Raw genomic sequence first — 14,517 nt, forward strand, 5'->3', positions numbered from 1 at the left:
GAGATTTGTTTTACTGGCAAGAGAGGAAATCCCATCAAACCACCAGCAGGATGGGATGGGGCTTTGCATCCTCTCCCCAAACTGCATCCCCACACTCACAGGGTGCAATGATCAAAGGGTCAGAGCAGAGATAAAACCTGTCTGTCCCACCCAGAGCCAGACAAACAACCCCTCCTTGGCCAAAGCCTCCAGACATGGCCCAGGGCTGCATTTAACACCACACAAAACAATAATTAAACTGGGACATGAGGCAGTGGGGAACAACAAAAAAATAAATCTCTCTTATGTTTTGTTAAATTCAGCAATTTACAAGGCTGGAATAATTAGTGGTTTAAAATGTTTTGACACATGCAGCCCCACTAATCATGATAAATCATATCAGGCATATGCCCAGATCCTTGAAGTGACAGATGACAAACAGAGCAGTGACAAGATGCTCCATCACACAGGGAATCATTGAGTTAATGGAAGAATTATTGCTTCTGAAATCCACTCTAGTCCCATTGTGGGGAACATTCCAATTTATCAAAGCCAAATGAACATTAATTGCTGCAGCCTGGTAAGTTTTCGAGCTGCTGTGACCTTCATTAAATTTTAATCCAAAACAGATAAGATTTACTTCCACACAACAGGAAACAACACAATTAAACCCAAATGACAGCTGAGATTATGGTGAAAAAACACAACAGGCATAATGACAAAAATATTGATTCCTTTCTACTTGACACTGTGCTTAAAAAAAAAGGGTAAATAAATAAAATCTTGCATTTGCATATTTGTTTTTCGTTTCCCTTTATCCCTTCTTTTCATTTGGGAGACAAATTTCAGATGCTCAAGCCAGGAGGAAATGGGTGGCAGAGAGTAATGGAGACTGAATTCCCTTTAACGGCAGTAATTAATGTTATGTCTCATTGGGGAGAGATTAAGAAAAAACAGTTAGGAAAGGAAGAAAAAATAAAAATTAAGTATTATCTAGCTGTCAAAGATGCCCTTGAGCTTGGGAAGGGAGGTGTGAAGAGGGTGGCAGTCAGTCAGGGCTCTGCAGGGGTAGATGGTGGCCACAGGGACACGGGCCATGGACACTTTCCTGCTGCACTGGAAGCAAACCAATCCCAAAAAGCCAGGGACTGACAGCCAGAACCACTGGAAAGAGGAAGAAACCCAGGATTTGCACCTCCCTGGAGCCCCCATGCAGCACAGAGGGGGTCTTGGCTTTAGAGGCAGAGCAGGAGCTCCCAGCCAGGCCATAAACACCTTCAGAAACCCAACCGGGTCCTGCCTTGGAGATGCCTCACTGCCCAATAACTGTGCCAGGTGCTCCCTAGGGGAGGGATTAACCAAATCCCCCAGGCAAACCTTCCCCAGCTCCTCTAAATCACCAGGAGCAGGAGGACAGAGGTAAAATCAAGTGTTAGAGCCACTTAAGGGAGATGGAGGAAGCACTTGGCCATGTCCCCTCCTGTCCCCTGGGGTGGGATGGGGGCTGATGGTGGACAGGGCACACGGAGCCTGAATGCCAAGGCAGCACTGGGCTGGGCTGGAATTCTGTCCACAGCAGTGATGGTGGTTTAGTTGATAAAAACACACACAGGAGACACTGGGCTTTGTGGTAGCAAGGGGAAGGAAAAGTATTTGGAGAGGAAGGGAAAGTATTTGGATCCAAGGGGGACACAGGTCGCATCCCAAGGCAAGAGGGATATGGACATAGAGGGTGTGGGGACAGGAGGGGGGACCCAGGGCCCCCCTGTGCCAAGCACAGCACAGCCAGGGAGCCCCACTGCTGGGGCAGGAGAGCTCAGGTGAGGGGAGCCCTCTGGGATGTGCTCCAGCTGGGGTCAGGAAAGGAAGCAAAGGAGTGGGAAAGCAGCCTGAGGACCTGGCTGAAGTATTCCACCCAAGAAACAAAGAGCTGTGCCCATTTTATTTCCCCTACAGAACTCCATGAGGCCTCAAGGAATAAAAAAAAAATAAATAAATAAATAAGCAACAAAACAGAATCATCTTTGCTGGTAACTCAAAACTTGGCTTGGGTTCACTCAAAAAGTTAATGAACCTTCTGAAAAAATCTGGGCAAAGTTTCAAGCCTGTGCTGCAGTCCTGACCCAGGAAAGGGATCTGCAGGGCTCCTGCCTCCACAGGGACACATCCAGTGCAGCCCAGACCCAGATCCATGCCCAGGACCTCAGGAATGCTGCAGGGAATGCCAGGATTTATGGAGACAGTGGAATTCCAGCTGATTGTGTGTGGCAGGAACAACTCCTCCTCTCCTGTTGCTTTTGCAGGAGGGAAGAGAGGTACAGAGCAGGAATTAACTCTCACAGCAAAGCCATGGGTGCTCCCATGCCACTGGCAAAGCACATTTTCCCTGGCTAAACTGGGATTAGAGGCCAAACCCATTCCTGTGACATGGCCAGCAGTGCTGTCAGCTCCATCCCCTGGCACTGCTGCTCCCCCACTCTGAGCTGCAGCAGAGGAAGGCTCTGGCCAGGAGCTTCTCAGAGGAGCTTCCCAAGCATCCACTCATTACAATCATCTCCTGTATTTTAGAGATCATCTTCAGCAAGGGCTGAGGACCAGGACTGAATCTCTCCCCACTACAGAAAATCTGCATTTCAAGCAGGAAGGGCCAGGCTGCAGAGAAAGTGTCACCCCACAGACACAGCACAGTTCTCCAGGGCTCAGGTTTGCCCACAGCAGCCAAACAATCCCATACTCAAACCTCCTGCCAGGGATGGAGCTTTTCACACCCACACATGCTGTGCTGTTTTCTTTCTTTGTTCTGTCTCTCACTTGCACTTTCAGGCTCATTTTCCAAGTATGCAGTTCTAACCCTTTCCCACACTCATCCCATTGACAATTCAGCAGGAATAAAACATTCCCTACCCAGCTCAGTGAGATGCAGCCCCCAACTCCTTTCCCTTCTGTCATCCAGCACCTTATCTTGCCCAACAGCCTTAATGCAAAGCCTCTCTCCTTTCTCACATGCATTCAGTGCCAGCTCTGAAGTCCCACTGATGAAACATGCAAAAAACCAGATTTAAGTTGTAAAAGCCAAATAGCTGCTGGTTCAAAAAATAAATAAAATAAAATAAAGGATTTGTGCAGCCATTGTCTCTGTTCCTCCTTCCAAAACTAAGGACAGAAGCTGTGGAGATGACCCAGATTCGAAGAGATGAACAGGCTCACCTTTTGCAGAGGGTTGCTGTGTGGGATCCTCAGGCCCTTACAAGACTTGCTTTGGCAACTGAATGACATGCACACACACTGGATATACCAACCTAACAACTTTTTTTCTGTATCTTATCCCAATGGGATTGAAGGGACAATGCACTGAATCCCATCTTACAGATGGAGCTCTGAAGCATGGACCAGATCCAAACACGTAGGCAAGCACCTCATATGATACTGAAACTTTAAAAGGCAGCACAGCACATAAACAGTGCATTATTAAAAGGTCACAAACACCCCAGATGGAGACATTCAAAGCACTGGATCATCTTTTTACTTTTAGGTCAGGCTTGTCCTTTGCAAGAAATGCTGCAGCCCTTACTCACTTCAAAGATAAACTTCAGCTTCAGAAAGAAATGGCCAAGCCCAAAACCTTCCCTTTGCACAATGCCCAAACACAAAGACCAAGCACAAACACCCCACTGGCACCTCACCACTTTCCAGCACAGACAGGAGGAACAAAAAGGATCCTTTTTACCCTCCCAACAGCTTCTTCCCCACACTCTTTTGCTTTGTTTAATTTTCTCAGAAGATCAAGGACTCTGTTATTTTTTGGTGGTTTTTTTGTTTGTTTTTTGGGGTTTTTTTATAGTTTTTTGTTTGTTTGTTTTGTTGGGTTTTTTGTTTGGTTGGGTTTTTTTGTTTTTTTTTTTTGTTTGGTTTTTTGGTTTTTTTTTTTGGTTTGGTTTTTTTGTTGTTGTTTTTTGGGGTTTTTTTTTTGTTTTGGTTTTTGTGGGTTTTTTGGTTTTTTTGGGGGGTTTTAGGGGCTTTTTTTTGGGTTTTTTGTTGTTTTTTTGTTGGTCTTTTTTGTTTTCTTTTTTTGGGGGGGGTTTGATGGTTTTTTTGTTTTGTTTTTTTTTGCGGGGGTTTGGGGTTTTTTTGTTTGTTTTTTTTTTTGTTTGTTTGTTTTTTGGGGTGTTTTGGGTTTTTTTTTTGTTTGGTTGGTTTTTACATTTTTGGGTTTTTTTGTTTTTTCCTGGCCCGTTCAAACACATCTCTCCCTTTCTGAAGGCCCAACCAAGAAGGGACACAAACATCAGCAAACCAAACTCACCCCCTGCTCCTCACCCCCTCTCCATCCCCTCGGCTGCCCCCATCAGCTGGGACTCACCATGACTGAGATATGAAGGATGTGCATCTGCTCCTCCACGATCTCTGAAGGCTCCTGGAGGCTGGGAGGGGTGGCCCTGGAGAGCTGCTCAGCGCTGCTCATGGACACGTGGAAGTACAGGGTGCCATTCTCCAGCCACTGCTGCTTCCAGTGCACCAGCGAAATGTCCGACACCGTCCCCGACATCTCTGCAGGGACACAGCACAGCCCAGGGTCAGCTTTCCCCACCATGCCCAAAGGTGATATGTATATTATAGATATATAAATTATCAAGGAAATTGGGACTTTTGAGTCTTACCCCCAGAACTGCTTCTATTTCATTTTAGCCTCTACCTGTTGCTTGCCTTATATATGAACAGAAATGTTTGTCTTCATTAATAAAATTAAAGGGTTACAGAGTGCCTGGGGATTTCTAGAGTAGGAAGGCAAGAAGAGCAAATCACACAGGAGGCCCTAAACCTCCTGTGGCTTTTCCAGGAAACAGGCTGGAAGAAGCTCCCAGGGAGCTGCAGCCCAGCCCGAGGGAGTTTGATGGCTCAGGGAGGCCCCTCTGTGCCAGACAGGGCAGGGTGCAGACACCAGAACACACTGTGCTGGCACTGACAATGGAAACCTCCTTCCAGCTGTGAGGCAGCAGCACAGCTGCATTTAATAGGGACACTCTCAGCACAGACTGTGAGCTCCAGCAACGAGGGAAAAACCTCCAGGCTTGACAAATACCTATTGGCATTGGAGCTGCACCTGTCAGTCACCTCCTGCAGCTTCTGGTGGTTTTACATCCCCCAGTCCCGATTTACAGCACGGGCACCCTGGATTACAGCACACACCACCAGCCTTCCCTGACCTAGGGCACTGAATGGGGGGTTTGGAGAACCCAAAGGGCACCCCCAGACCCTGTGGAGGCAGCAGCTCCCAGCCTCAGCTGCAGCTCCTGAGTGGGCCAGGAGCACTGGGACAGCTCCACAGCTGCCCAGCACAGCTCCCTGCAGAGAATGGGTTTGGCAGCTGAATCAAAAACAACAACAACAACAAAAATACTAGTACAAAATGAACCAAAATATTTCTCCTTCCACCACGTCTTTTTTGTGTCTGTTTTTCCATTTCCAGTATAAGCAATGGGAAGACAGACAGGTCTTCTTAGTCACTGAGCCCACAGCTTCAGCACTTTGAGCAAGACCCAAATTCAATTCCCTCCTATTTGGGGAGAGACCAGGTCTGCCAGCCCCTGACCCACTGTCTGCAGGTGTGTCTGCCCCACAACAGTCAGGAACACGAGCTCAGGTACAAGAACAGAGACAAGGGCCTCCTCCTCCTCCTCCTCAGCTGCAGAGGGTCAGTGGGGAGGACAGTGCTTGTTCCCCTGAGGGCAAAGCAGCCAGGAAATGCTGGTGGCATTTTGTATTTCATTACCCTGAGCCCAGCTGGCCAAAGACACCTCCAGTTCCAGCTCCCAGTGGAGAGGAAGGAAGGAACAAGCCCAGCTGAGGCTGTCCCGAGGAGCCACCCACACCTTGCAGGCCACGATGCTTCCACAAGACATCTGGGAGGTCAGCAGCCACTCAGGCTGCAAGAGCAGGCACTTGCACTTCTACAAACCCAGCCCAACAAAAAAAACCTCTCAATCCTTCAGGAACAGTTTTTCTCACCCCTGAAATCAATATATTTTCCAGGAGCAAGCTCCTGGCTTCTCAACGTGGACCAAAAGAGAGCCAAGCAAGCTCTGATGGAGAAGACCCCATCACACCACAGGTCCTTGGACAGGGCCAGAGCCACTCCATCACTGCCAGATCCCTGGCTCAGCACCTCACTGGTGACACTGGAGCCACCACTGTGTCACCTCAATGTCACCAGAGGGGTTTGCTCGTTGCCTCTGTCCCCCCCAGCACTGCACCTTCCTTATCCCCAACCCCTGTGCACCTCTGAGCACTCAGAGAAAAACCAAACATCTCCTGACCGCACCTGGATCCATCAGGAGCTCAGATTTGTGCTTGGGAGGGGATGCAGGAGCTCCCTGTCACATCCCTGTCACTGCCCTGCCATCCTGCTCACGACCCTTCTCTCCTCTGACATAAAAGGCTCTTTGCTGCAGCAAATCAGCACCAAGAGGGTGTTGCTTGTACTCTAGAAACTGTAAATCACAGCAGCCCTGCAGCTCCTTCTAGACCTGGCAACCTCGTGGAAGGAATCCTGTATCTCCCCTCCAAACAAGGCATGAGCAGAAGGTTTCTTACAGCAGTAAAAATAAGAATAAAATGAGAGAAATATCAAGGCTGCTTAATTGCAGTCATCTTCCCAGCAATACTTCAAAAGGTCTGTGCTGAAAAGCATCTCCTTGTCTAATTAAAATCAAAACAAATGCTACTTTTAGGAGCAAAAGCACTCACTCAGCTTTGCAGCAGAAATCCAAGATCATCCTCAGAGGCAAACAGGCCATGGGAGAGCAGGGAGGCATCAAGGGAAAGGCTCTGTTATGCAAAGCCATAATCTTAATTCTATCCAGAGGGACAGTCACCCCCAGGAGGGGATGATTTACAGCATTACAGACTCAGCACACACATATCCTGCAGCAGACCTTTCCTCAAGAGCTCAGCAGGGAGGTTATATCACCCACACCACGTGGATGCCACCAGGACCCCACTGCTGCAGCTCCAAAGGCTACATCACATTAGGGAAGCAAGGAAAAATCCTCCAGGGTCAACCTTTCTCCAAGTTTTTTTTTCCCTTACACACACATTTTTGCACGGGATGTTTAAAAGGATCACAGAGAACATTTCTCAGGAGTTCTGAAATATAGGCAATTTTTTGGATTTTAGCCTAGACTGAAGATAAGCCTGTTTCATTTTCAAAAGGTCTCTTCCAAAAGTAGAAACTTCAATTTAACATTCATTTCACCATTTTAAGCAAAGCCAGCAGCCAGGAAATTTGTGACAAACACGGACTTGCCAAGCCCTGGTACCCATTCCCCCACACTTATAAACACTTGGGCGCTTAAACTTTCATTTCAGGGCACCTGGTTATTGCCCCAGCACCCCCAGGGCACCATGAGCCTTCAATCAGATTCACCACTCACAATAAAAATAACTAATAAAAAAGCTTTTCAAGTCCTGTAGCTGCAGAATCCCTCAATCCCCAAACACAAGGAAGTTTTTTGGCCTCATATTCCTGACACTAATATTACTCTGCCTGTGTTTCACTGGACACACATTGTCACTCCACTATCTGCTGTAGTTACAGCAGTGAAAACCCTTCCATCAGACAGAATGTAATAGTCTGCAGCAAGATTGCCTGTTATCAGAGCTTTCAAAAGCTTTTGGAACAAATTAAGGGCATTCCTGCACCAAAACTGAATGAGATACAGTTAAGGTTTTAAATGTGCAGCAATGGAAAAGCACTTGTGGTCTGTAGCTGTTAAAAATCTCAGTATCCAGCGGATGGGGAGCTATCAGATGGGGCTCAAACAGCCCTTTGTGGGTAAAGCACCAAGTGAAACAGCCAAACACACCATCAAACATCTGCCATGCCCTGTCCTACCTGCTCACTGTGCTCAGCAGAGAGGAGACAATGAAGAAACAAGGAGGATCCTCCTTCCCCACTGCAGGCAGCCAGAGCTCTCCCTTTCCCCTGCTCAAAGAGCCCAGGCCAGCACCACCTCCATCCTCAGAGGGTCGGAGGAATCTCTTCTCCCCAACACCAGCAGATATCTCTCCCCTCCCAGCCTCCCCCAGGTGTTGTATTTGCCCCCTCCAGCCAGGTCTAATCAGCTCTCGGAGGCCTGAGATAGCTCAGCTACCCTTGGAGGCATAAAAACCAGCAAAATTGCTTCTGTTGCAGTGTTGGAAACAAAAAGGTTTAATAAAAGGCAAAATAACAAACAAAACAACCAAGCCAAATGCCAGATGTTCTTGTTTCTAGTAAAACACTGTACAAAAGCAGTTAGTTTCTTTGTTCACTTCCTTTTCTACTAAATTCCCCAAGCAAGACTTTTTGGCTTCTGTCCAATTAGCTATCCTCAAGTTTGAGGTGAAGTCCCCCAGGTTCTATGAAGTGTCTTTCACTTAATCCAAGAGAGAAACTTCCAGGCTTCTTTCCTTTTAAAGAGACAAAAAATAGTTTTGTCACTCTCTCAACGGAGAGGACATTCCTACACCCAGGTGCCTCCCCAAACCCTCACAATTGCCATCATCTCCCACCACACAGCTCAGCTGAGCCCAGGGCAGCCCCCACCAGGTTTTGACACCACCTGAGGATGGTCTGAAAGTCAGAAAAAGGCACACAGAGCATTTCTGCCTTTTCTGCTCTTCCTCAAGCTCTGCGCCTTGCACAACTTCTACAGTCTTTAACATTTTCCTTGGAAATCAAACAAGCATTGCAAACAAAACTCTCCCCAGGGCTCAGCCCCTGACCTGGGCTTGTGCCCACCAGCAGGTCACACATCAGGACAAGGCAGGGGACAGCAGTGACCACAGCAAAATCCCTTCCAACCAACTCTCTAATCCCCCTTTTTTCCCTTTGCTGTTGCTACAACCCTTTCATATAAACATTTCATTGAAATCTTCAACTTGTATTACAATCAAACTTAAAAGCAAAGGGGCCTAAATGCATTTGGTTGGGAACCAAGAGGATTCCCATAAAAGCAGATTATGCTGACGCGATGAATACAAAATGAAACAGCCGATATTAAAGTTGCAGGATTGTTACTCCATTCCTTCAGGCTCCTGGCCACCCTACCCATATCTCCTCCCTCCTCTCCCCCTTTCACTGAAGCCAGGGACAGCCTTTTCACCTCTGCCTTCTCCAGGGCAGCCTGGCAGGCTTGAAACCTTCACCAGCTCCCCCCAGCCTTATGCAATGCCTCAACATCCACCACTTCTGGGGAGTTTGCAGCCCTGTCTTATCTGTCATGGTGTTTTACAAAGCCTGTGTTCTATTTAATTGGCTTGTTCTTGCTAATCTACCATGATTATTGTATTTTTATTTCGTTCTTGAAGGCCATTATTAAAATAAGCCCTTTTGCTTAGAGCAGTTCATCCCCACAAGGTTCCCCACCCCCAGATAACCAAACCCTCCTGGTGCTTCCTCCTGGCTCCCCAGCACTGCTCAGACCTGCTGGGCACCTTTCCTGTCAGTACCACCTGCTTGGGGACACGGGTGAGGAGCCAGTGAGTAATTTCCAGTGCACGGATCCAGGCTCCTAAAGCCTTTTTCCTCCCCACCTGCTCCATCCCAGCAGGAGCTGCACCCTGCAGCCAGGCTTCCTCATCCCACCTGCACAACTCAGCATCCTAACCTGGCAGAGGAAAAGCTGGAGAGCTGGTTAGTGATTGTATTTCCTTGTAGAGAGACACAATTCCAGCTTGTGCCCCCTTCTTCCACACCCCTCATCCTGCCTGCCACCCCTTTCCATCTGCCGTTACTCCAGGGGCTCTCCTGAGTTAACGTTCTCCAGAGGCACCAACCTCAGATAAAGTGTTAGTTTAGAGATTCTTCGGTGCTAGCTACCACTTATGCTAATAAAGCAAATTTATGCAGAAAGTCATAAACAGAGAGCTCTCCCCAGTGCCCTTGCCAGCGCAGGATTGCTCCCTGTGGAATAGATTATCACACTCACTGCAGACTAACTCCAAAATTACTCTAGAAATGGGGCTTCCCCCATGCTCCCAGGGGGGCTATTCTGCAGTCAAACAGGCCCTAAGAGTTCTAAGAGTTTGGGTCTTTTGGTGCAATGTGGTGGAGTTTTTTTATCCAAATCGTTAGCTCAGGTTTTTTTCCTCCCTTCCCCTCCGCTCCTGTTCCTTCCCTTGCACACCTCCTCCCCTGTTCTCCCCTCACAGAGCTCCCTGGGGCAGCACACAAGCACAGCTGCAGATCATAAAAAGTAATAGAGAAGCTCAGAAATTTAAGAAAGAGGGGAAAAAAGGAGATGACAACCTAGCTCTGATCATGTCCTTTCAAAGCCCCCGTCTGTGAGAACACAGTGCTGCACCTGCAGGGCATTTCAGGGGTGGCTCTGGTGCTGTGCAGGTCTGCATGGACACAGAATCAGGGAATGGTTTGAGTTAGAAAATCTCTCTGAAATCATCGAGTCCAGTCATGATCCCAGCAGTGCCAAATCCAAGGCATGATGCTGGATGGAGGAGGGACAGACACAGCCTGGTCTTGGGGTGGTCCAAGGGGGTCCTGATGGCACCAAGTGCAGGCTGGAGCACTCTGCATCTCACTGCCAACAGCATCACATGCCTGACCTTGGATAGGCCAAATGGGATTTGCAATAAAGGGGGTTTGGCTGTTTAGGCCAAATGGGATCTGCAGTAAAGGGGGTTTGGCTGTTTCCAGGCTCTGCTGGAAGGACAAGAACAAGCAGCCAGGTTCAGGCATGCTCCTGGGATCAGTCACCTCAAAATCACAGAGATGTGGGAGGAACTGAGCTGCCACCAAAGGGGTCATGAGCACCAGAGCAATGCAACTGGCGGTGAGGGCAGATCCCAAGATCAACAGGAACCCAAAAAACAAGAAAAACTCCTTGGTTTGGATGGAGAGCTTGCAGCCTGCATCATCCAGGAGATGAGCCAGGGTGAGCAGGGAGGACAGAGTCAGCCCCAGCCTCTGCAAACACTGCAGACAACCAGAGGGTTGGGCTGCTCCAACTCAGCCCTCTTGGTCTTGGCTCTGGAGCCTCCTGCACCATCCCCACATCCCTTTGGCCTTTCTAATCCTGGCTTTAGGGTCCCTGGACACATCAGGGAGCAGATATTGATTTGCCTGTGCTGCCCACAGATCTCAGTCTGATTCCACAAACCCCAGAGAAGCTCAGCACACTGTGTGCTCCTGCAGCTGCTCTGATTGCAATTCAGGCTCCAGCACATTACCCTTATTTATAATGCCAGGGCTTCCGTGTGGTGCCTCAGGCACTCTGAAATTATTACCGGGCTCTTTGACTTTCAATTCCCTTCCATTCAATTCCATCTTCACCTGTCAGCAGAGGCTCCCCCTGGCCAGTGGTGGGAGCCAAAGGCAGACAGTGCTGGGATCTGATCCTGAAGGAATTGCTGGCACATGGATGAGACCTCTCTGTTGGAATGAGAAGCACCAGGTATGGCAGAGCAAGGGGGAGTGTCACAGACACCTCTTAGGAAAAATCCTTTCCTTGGGATTTTTCCTCCTGAGAAGCTGAGAGGCCTCAGGAACAAAATGTAAGCAATGGGTATCTGCTGCTGTGGAATGCAACAGGTGCATCTGGGATTGGGCTCATGGGGTTGTTTCTAATCGATGGCCAATCACAGCCCAGCTGGCTCAGGCTCTCTGTCCCAGCCACAAACCTTTGTTATCATTCTTTCTTTTTCTATTCTTAGCTGGCCTTCTGATGAAATCCTTTATTCTATTCTTTTAGTATAGTTTTAATATAATATATATAATAAAATAATAAGTCAAGCCTTCTGAAACATGGAGTCAGATCCTTGTCTCTTCCCTCATCCCCAGACCCCTGTGAACACCACCACAGGGGAGAGCACTCCTGGGTGAGGCTTTCTCAGAGAGAGGAGACACCAGAGGTGCTCAGCCACAGCTCCTCTGTGGTGTGAGTGGGCACTGGGATCTTCTGCCCAGGGAGGTGATGGAGTCACCTTCCCTGGATGTGGCACTTGGTGCCATGGGGACCTGGGGGCCCTCACAAACACCACACAGAGGAAATGCTGGCACATGGAAACAGGGCCAGATGGGTTGTTCTCCACAGAAGGAGAGGGAAGGAGCCCAGTCAGCCCCACCTGCCTGGATTGCTGCTGCTTCCCTTCCCTGGGCACTGGGAATGCCTTTTCCCAGGACAGCCTCAAGCACAGACACCATGGCAGAGGAGCAGTGTCAGGATGGCACCAGATAAGTCTTGTGCCAGGGGAAAATGTTTGGAAAGCAGCCCCTACATGCAGGTAACAGCAGCAAAGGCAATTTTCCCTTTGTCTGTGAGTTTCTGCAGGAGCTGGGAGCAGGGCAAGGGCAGCCCAGTACAGCAGGGTGGGCATCAGGGCAGAGCAGACCTGTCACAAAGGGACAGAGAGGGAACGTGCTTGTCTTCCCTGCAAGCTGTGACAGGAGCAGAAGGGCAACATGACATATTCAGGTGATTTGAAGAGTGTGGCAAAGCCAGGCAGACTCCAGGACAAAGCAGGGAGGTGCATTTGCTTTACAGCTGCCGAGGAGCAAGCACCAGCCTCGAGGGGTGAGCACTTCTCCAAGCTCCATTAGAGCCAGCCAAGAGCTTTATAAGTCCTCTGCATTTTTAAACCTCTCTTTGGGAAGCAGACCTCTTAAAATGATAAGGCAGTTTGATAGCTCAGGGCTCTGCTCAGACTGTGAAGTAATTTTTCAACAATGGCTCCTCCACGGACCTGCCCTCCCAAAGGGGAGGTGGAACAGACAGAGGAGGAGGAGAAAACAGAAAAGAGGAGGTCTGGTTGCCTTCTACAAACACCAAGACAGTTCCACCTGCTGAGAGATGGATGCCCTTTTCCAAGGAGAAGGAGCTGGTTGGGTATTTTCAGGAGAGAAGAAAAAGCAGCCAGTGCATTGCTTGGGATCTTCTGCCTCTGTGTCACCTGGAGCACCAGGTGGGTGCATCCAAAGCCAAACAGCCTGAAAATTCTGGGTAGACCCTTGCCCAAAAAGGCAAAATTATCGGTTACCAGTTGCTGCTGCCCCTCCCTCCACCTGGATTGTGATGGGGGCTCCTTCCTCTGCTGTCAAGGCAGACATCCACAGTGGTTGCAAAGGATTAAGAACCTTACCCCTTCTCCAGGACAGGCTTTTGAGTGGTCCCTGAAAAGCCCCTAGAGCCTGCCAGCCATCCAAGGTACCACTCAAGCACCCAGGTTTGTCTGGGCTGCTCAACAAACCCCAAATCCAGCCCTTACCCACACAAATGAGTTCTTGAAGCCTCACAGAAAATTCGTTTCTCTCTAAGACTGTGACACCTTAACCCAGGAGCAACCTTGCACATTTATCCACCCCAGCAAGGTTCCCAGGAATGGCCCAGAGTGACCCAGCCCAGGACACACGGACAGGAATGACCCAGAGTGTCCCAGCCCAGGACACTGTGACAGGAATGGCCCAGAGTGTCCCAGCCCAGGACACACGGACAGGAATGGCCCAGAGCGACCCAGCCCAGGACACACGGACAGGAACAGCCCAGAGTGTCCCAGCCCAGGACGCTGTGACAGGAATGGCCCAGAGTGTCCCAGCCCAGGACGCTGTGACAGGAATGGCCCAGAGTGTCCCAGAACACTGTGACAGGAATGGCCCAGAGTGTCCCAGAACACTGTGACAGGAATGGCCCAGAGTGTCCCAGGACACTGTGACAGGAACAGCCCAGAGTGTCCCAGCCCAGGACACACGGACAGGAATAGCCCAGAGTGTCCCAGCCCAGGACACTGTGACAGGAAAGGCCCAGAGTGTCCCAGGACGCTGTGACAGGAATGGCCCAGAGTGTCCCAGCCCAGGACACACTGTGACAGGAATGGCCCAGAGTGTCCCAGAACACTGTGACAGGAATGGCCCAGAGTGTCCCAGCCCAGGACACTGTGACAGGAATGGCCCAGAGTGTCCCAGGACACTGTGACAGGAATGGCCCAGAGCGACCCAGCCCAGGACACTGTGACAGGAATGGCCCAGAGTGTCCCAGCCCAGGACACTGTGACAGGAATGGCCCAGAGTGTCCCAGGACACACGGACAGGAACGGCCCAGAGTGACCCAGCCCAGGACACACGGACAGGAATGGCCCAGAGTGACCCAGCCCAGGACACTGTGACAGGAATGGCCCAGAGTGACCCAGCCCAGGACACTGTGACAGGAACGGCCCAGAGTGTCCCAGCCCAGGACACTGTGACATCCTCCCACTGGCCAAGCACCACCAGAGTTCTGCAGGAAAGCAGCCCAGCAAGGGCTAAGGGAGAGCAGAGTGCTGCTCCTAAAGATGCCATCCCAGGGTGCCAGACCCCACTGAGCAGGACAAGGGCTGCCCTTGCAGGCTGCAAACCCCCAGGCTGCCAGAAGCAAAAAGGTTTGCTGAGATGAGCTGGGAAAATTCTCACCTCTCTCTGGCCTGACTCCCACTGCAGTGAACTGGGCTCAAAGCTGCTGATGTAAGAGCACAGCAAAGTCACTGCAGGGCTCAGAAAGTGGCATCATAAGA

General features: G+C 49.7%; 1 protein-coding gene across 1 annotated transcript in view; it reads right to left on the reverse strand.

Annotated features, from left to right (window-relative positions):
• Nucleotides 1-14,517, reverse strand: part of ASTN2 (astrotactin 2) — a 351,752-nt gene that overhangs the window by 290,872 nt on the left and 46,363 nt on the right. The window contains exon 2 of the mRNA XM_066563103.1: nt 4,340-4,527. Within this exon, the coding sequence (XP_066419200.1) occupies nt 4,340-4,527 (188 nt within the window). The remainder of the gene's footprint in view (nt 1-4,339; nt 4,528-14,517) is intronic.

The sequence above is a fragment of the Molothrus aeneus genome, chromosome 19, assembly GCF_037042795.1.
Source record: "Molothrus aeneus isolate 106 chromosome 19, BPBGC_Maene_1.0, whole genome shotgun sequence".
NCBI classification, from domain to species: domain Eukaryota; kingdom Metazoa; phylum Chordata; class Aves; order Passeriformes; family Icteridae; genus Molothrus; species Molothrus aeneus.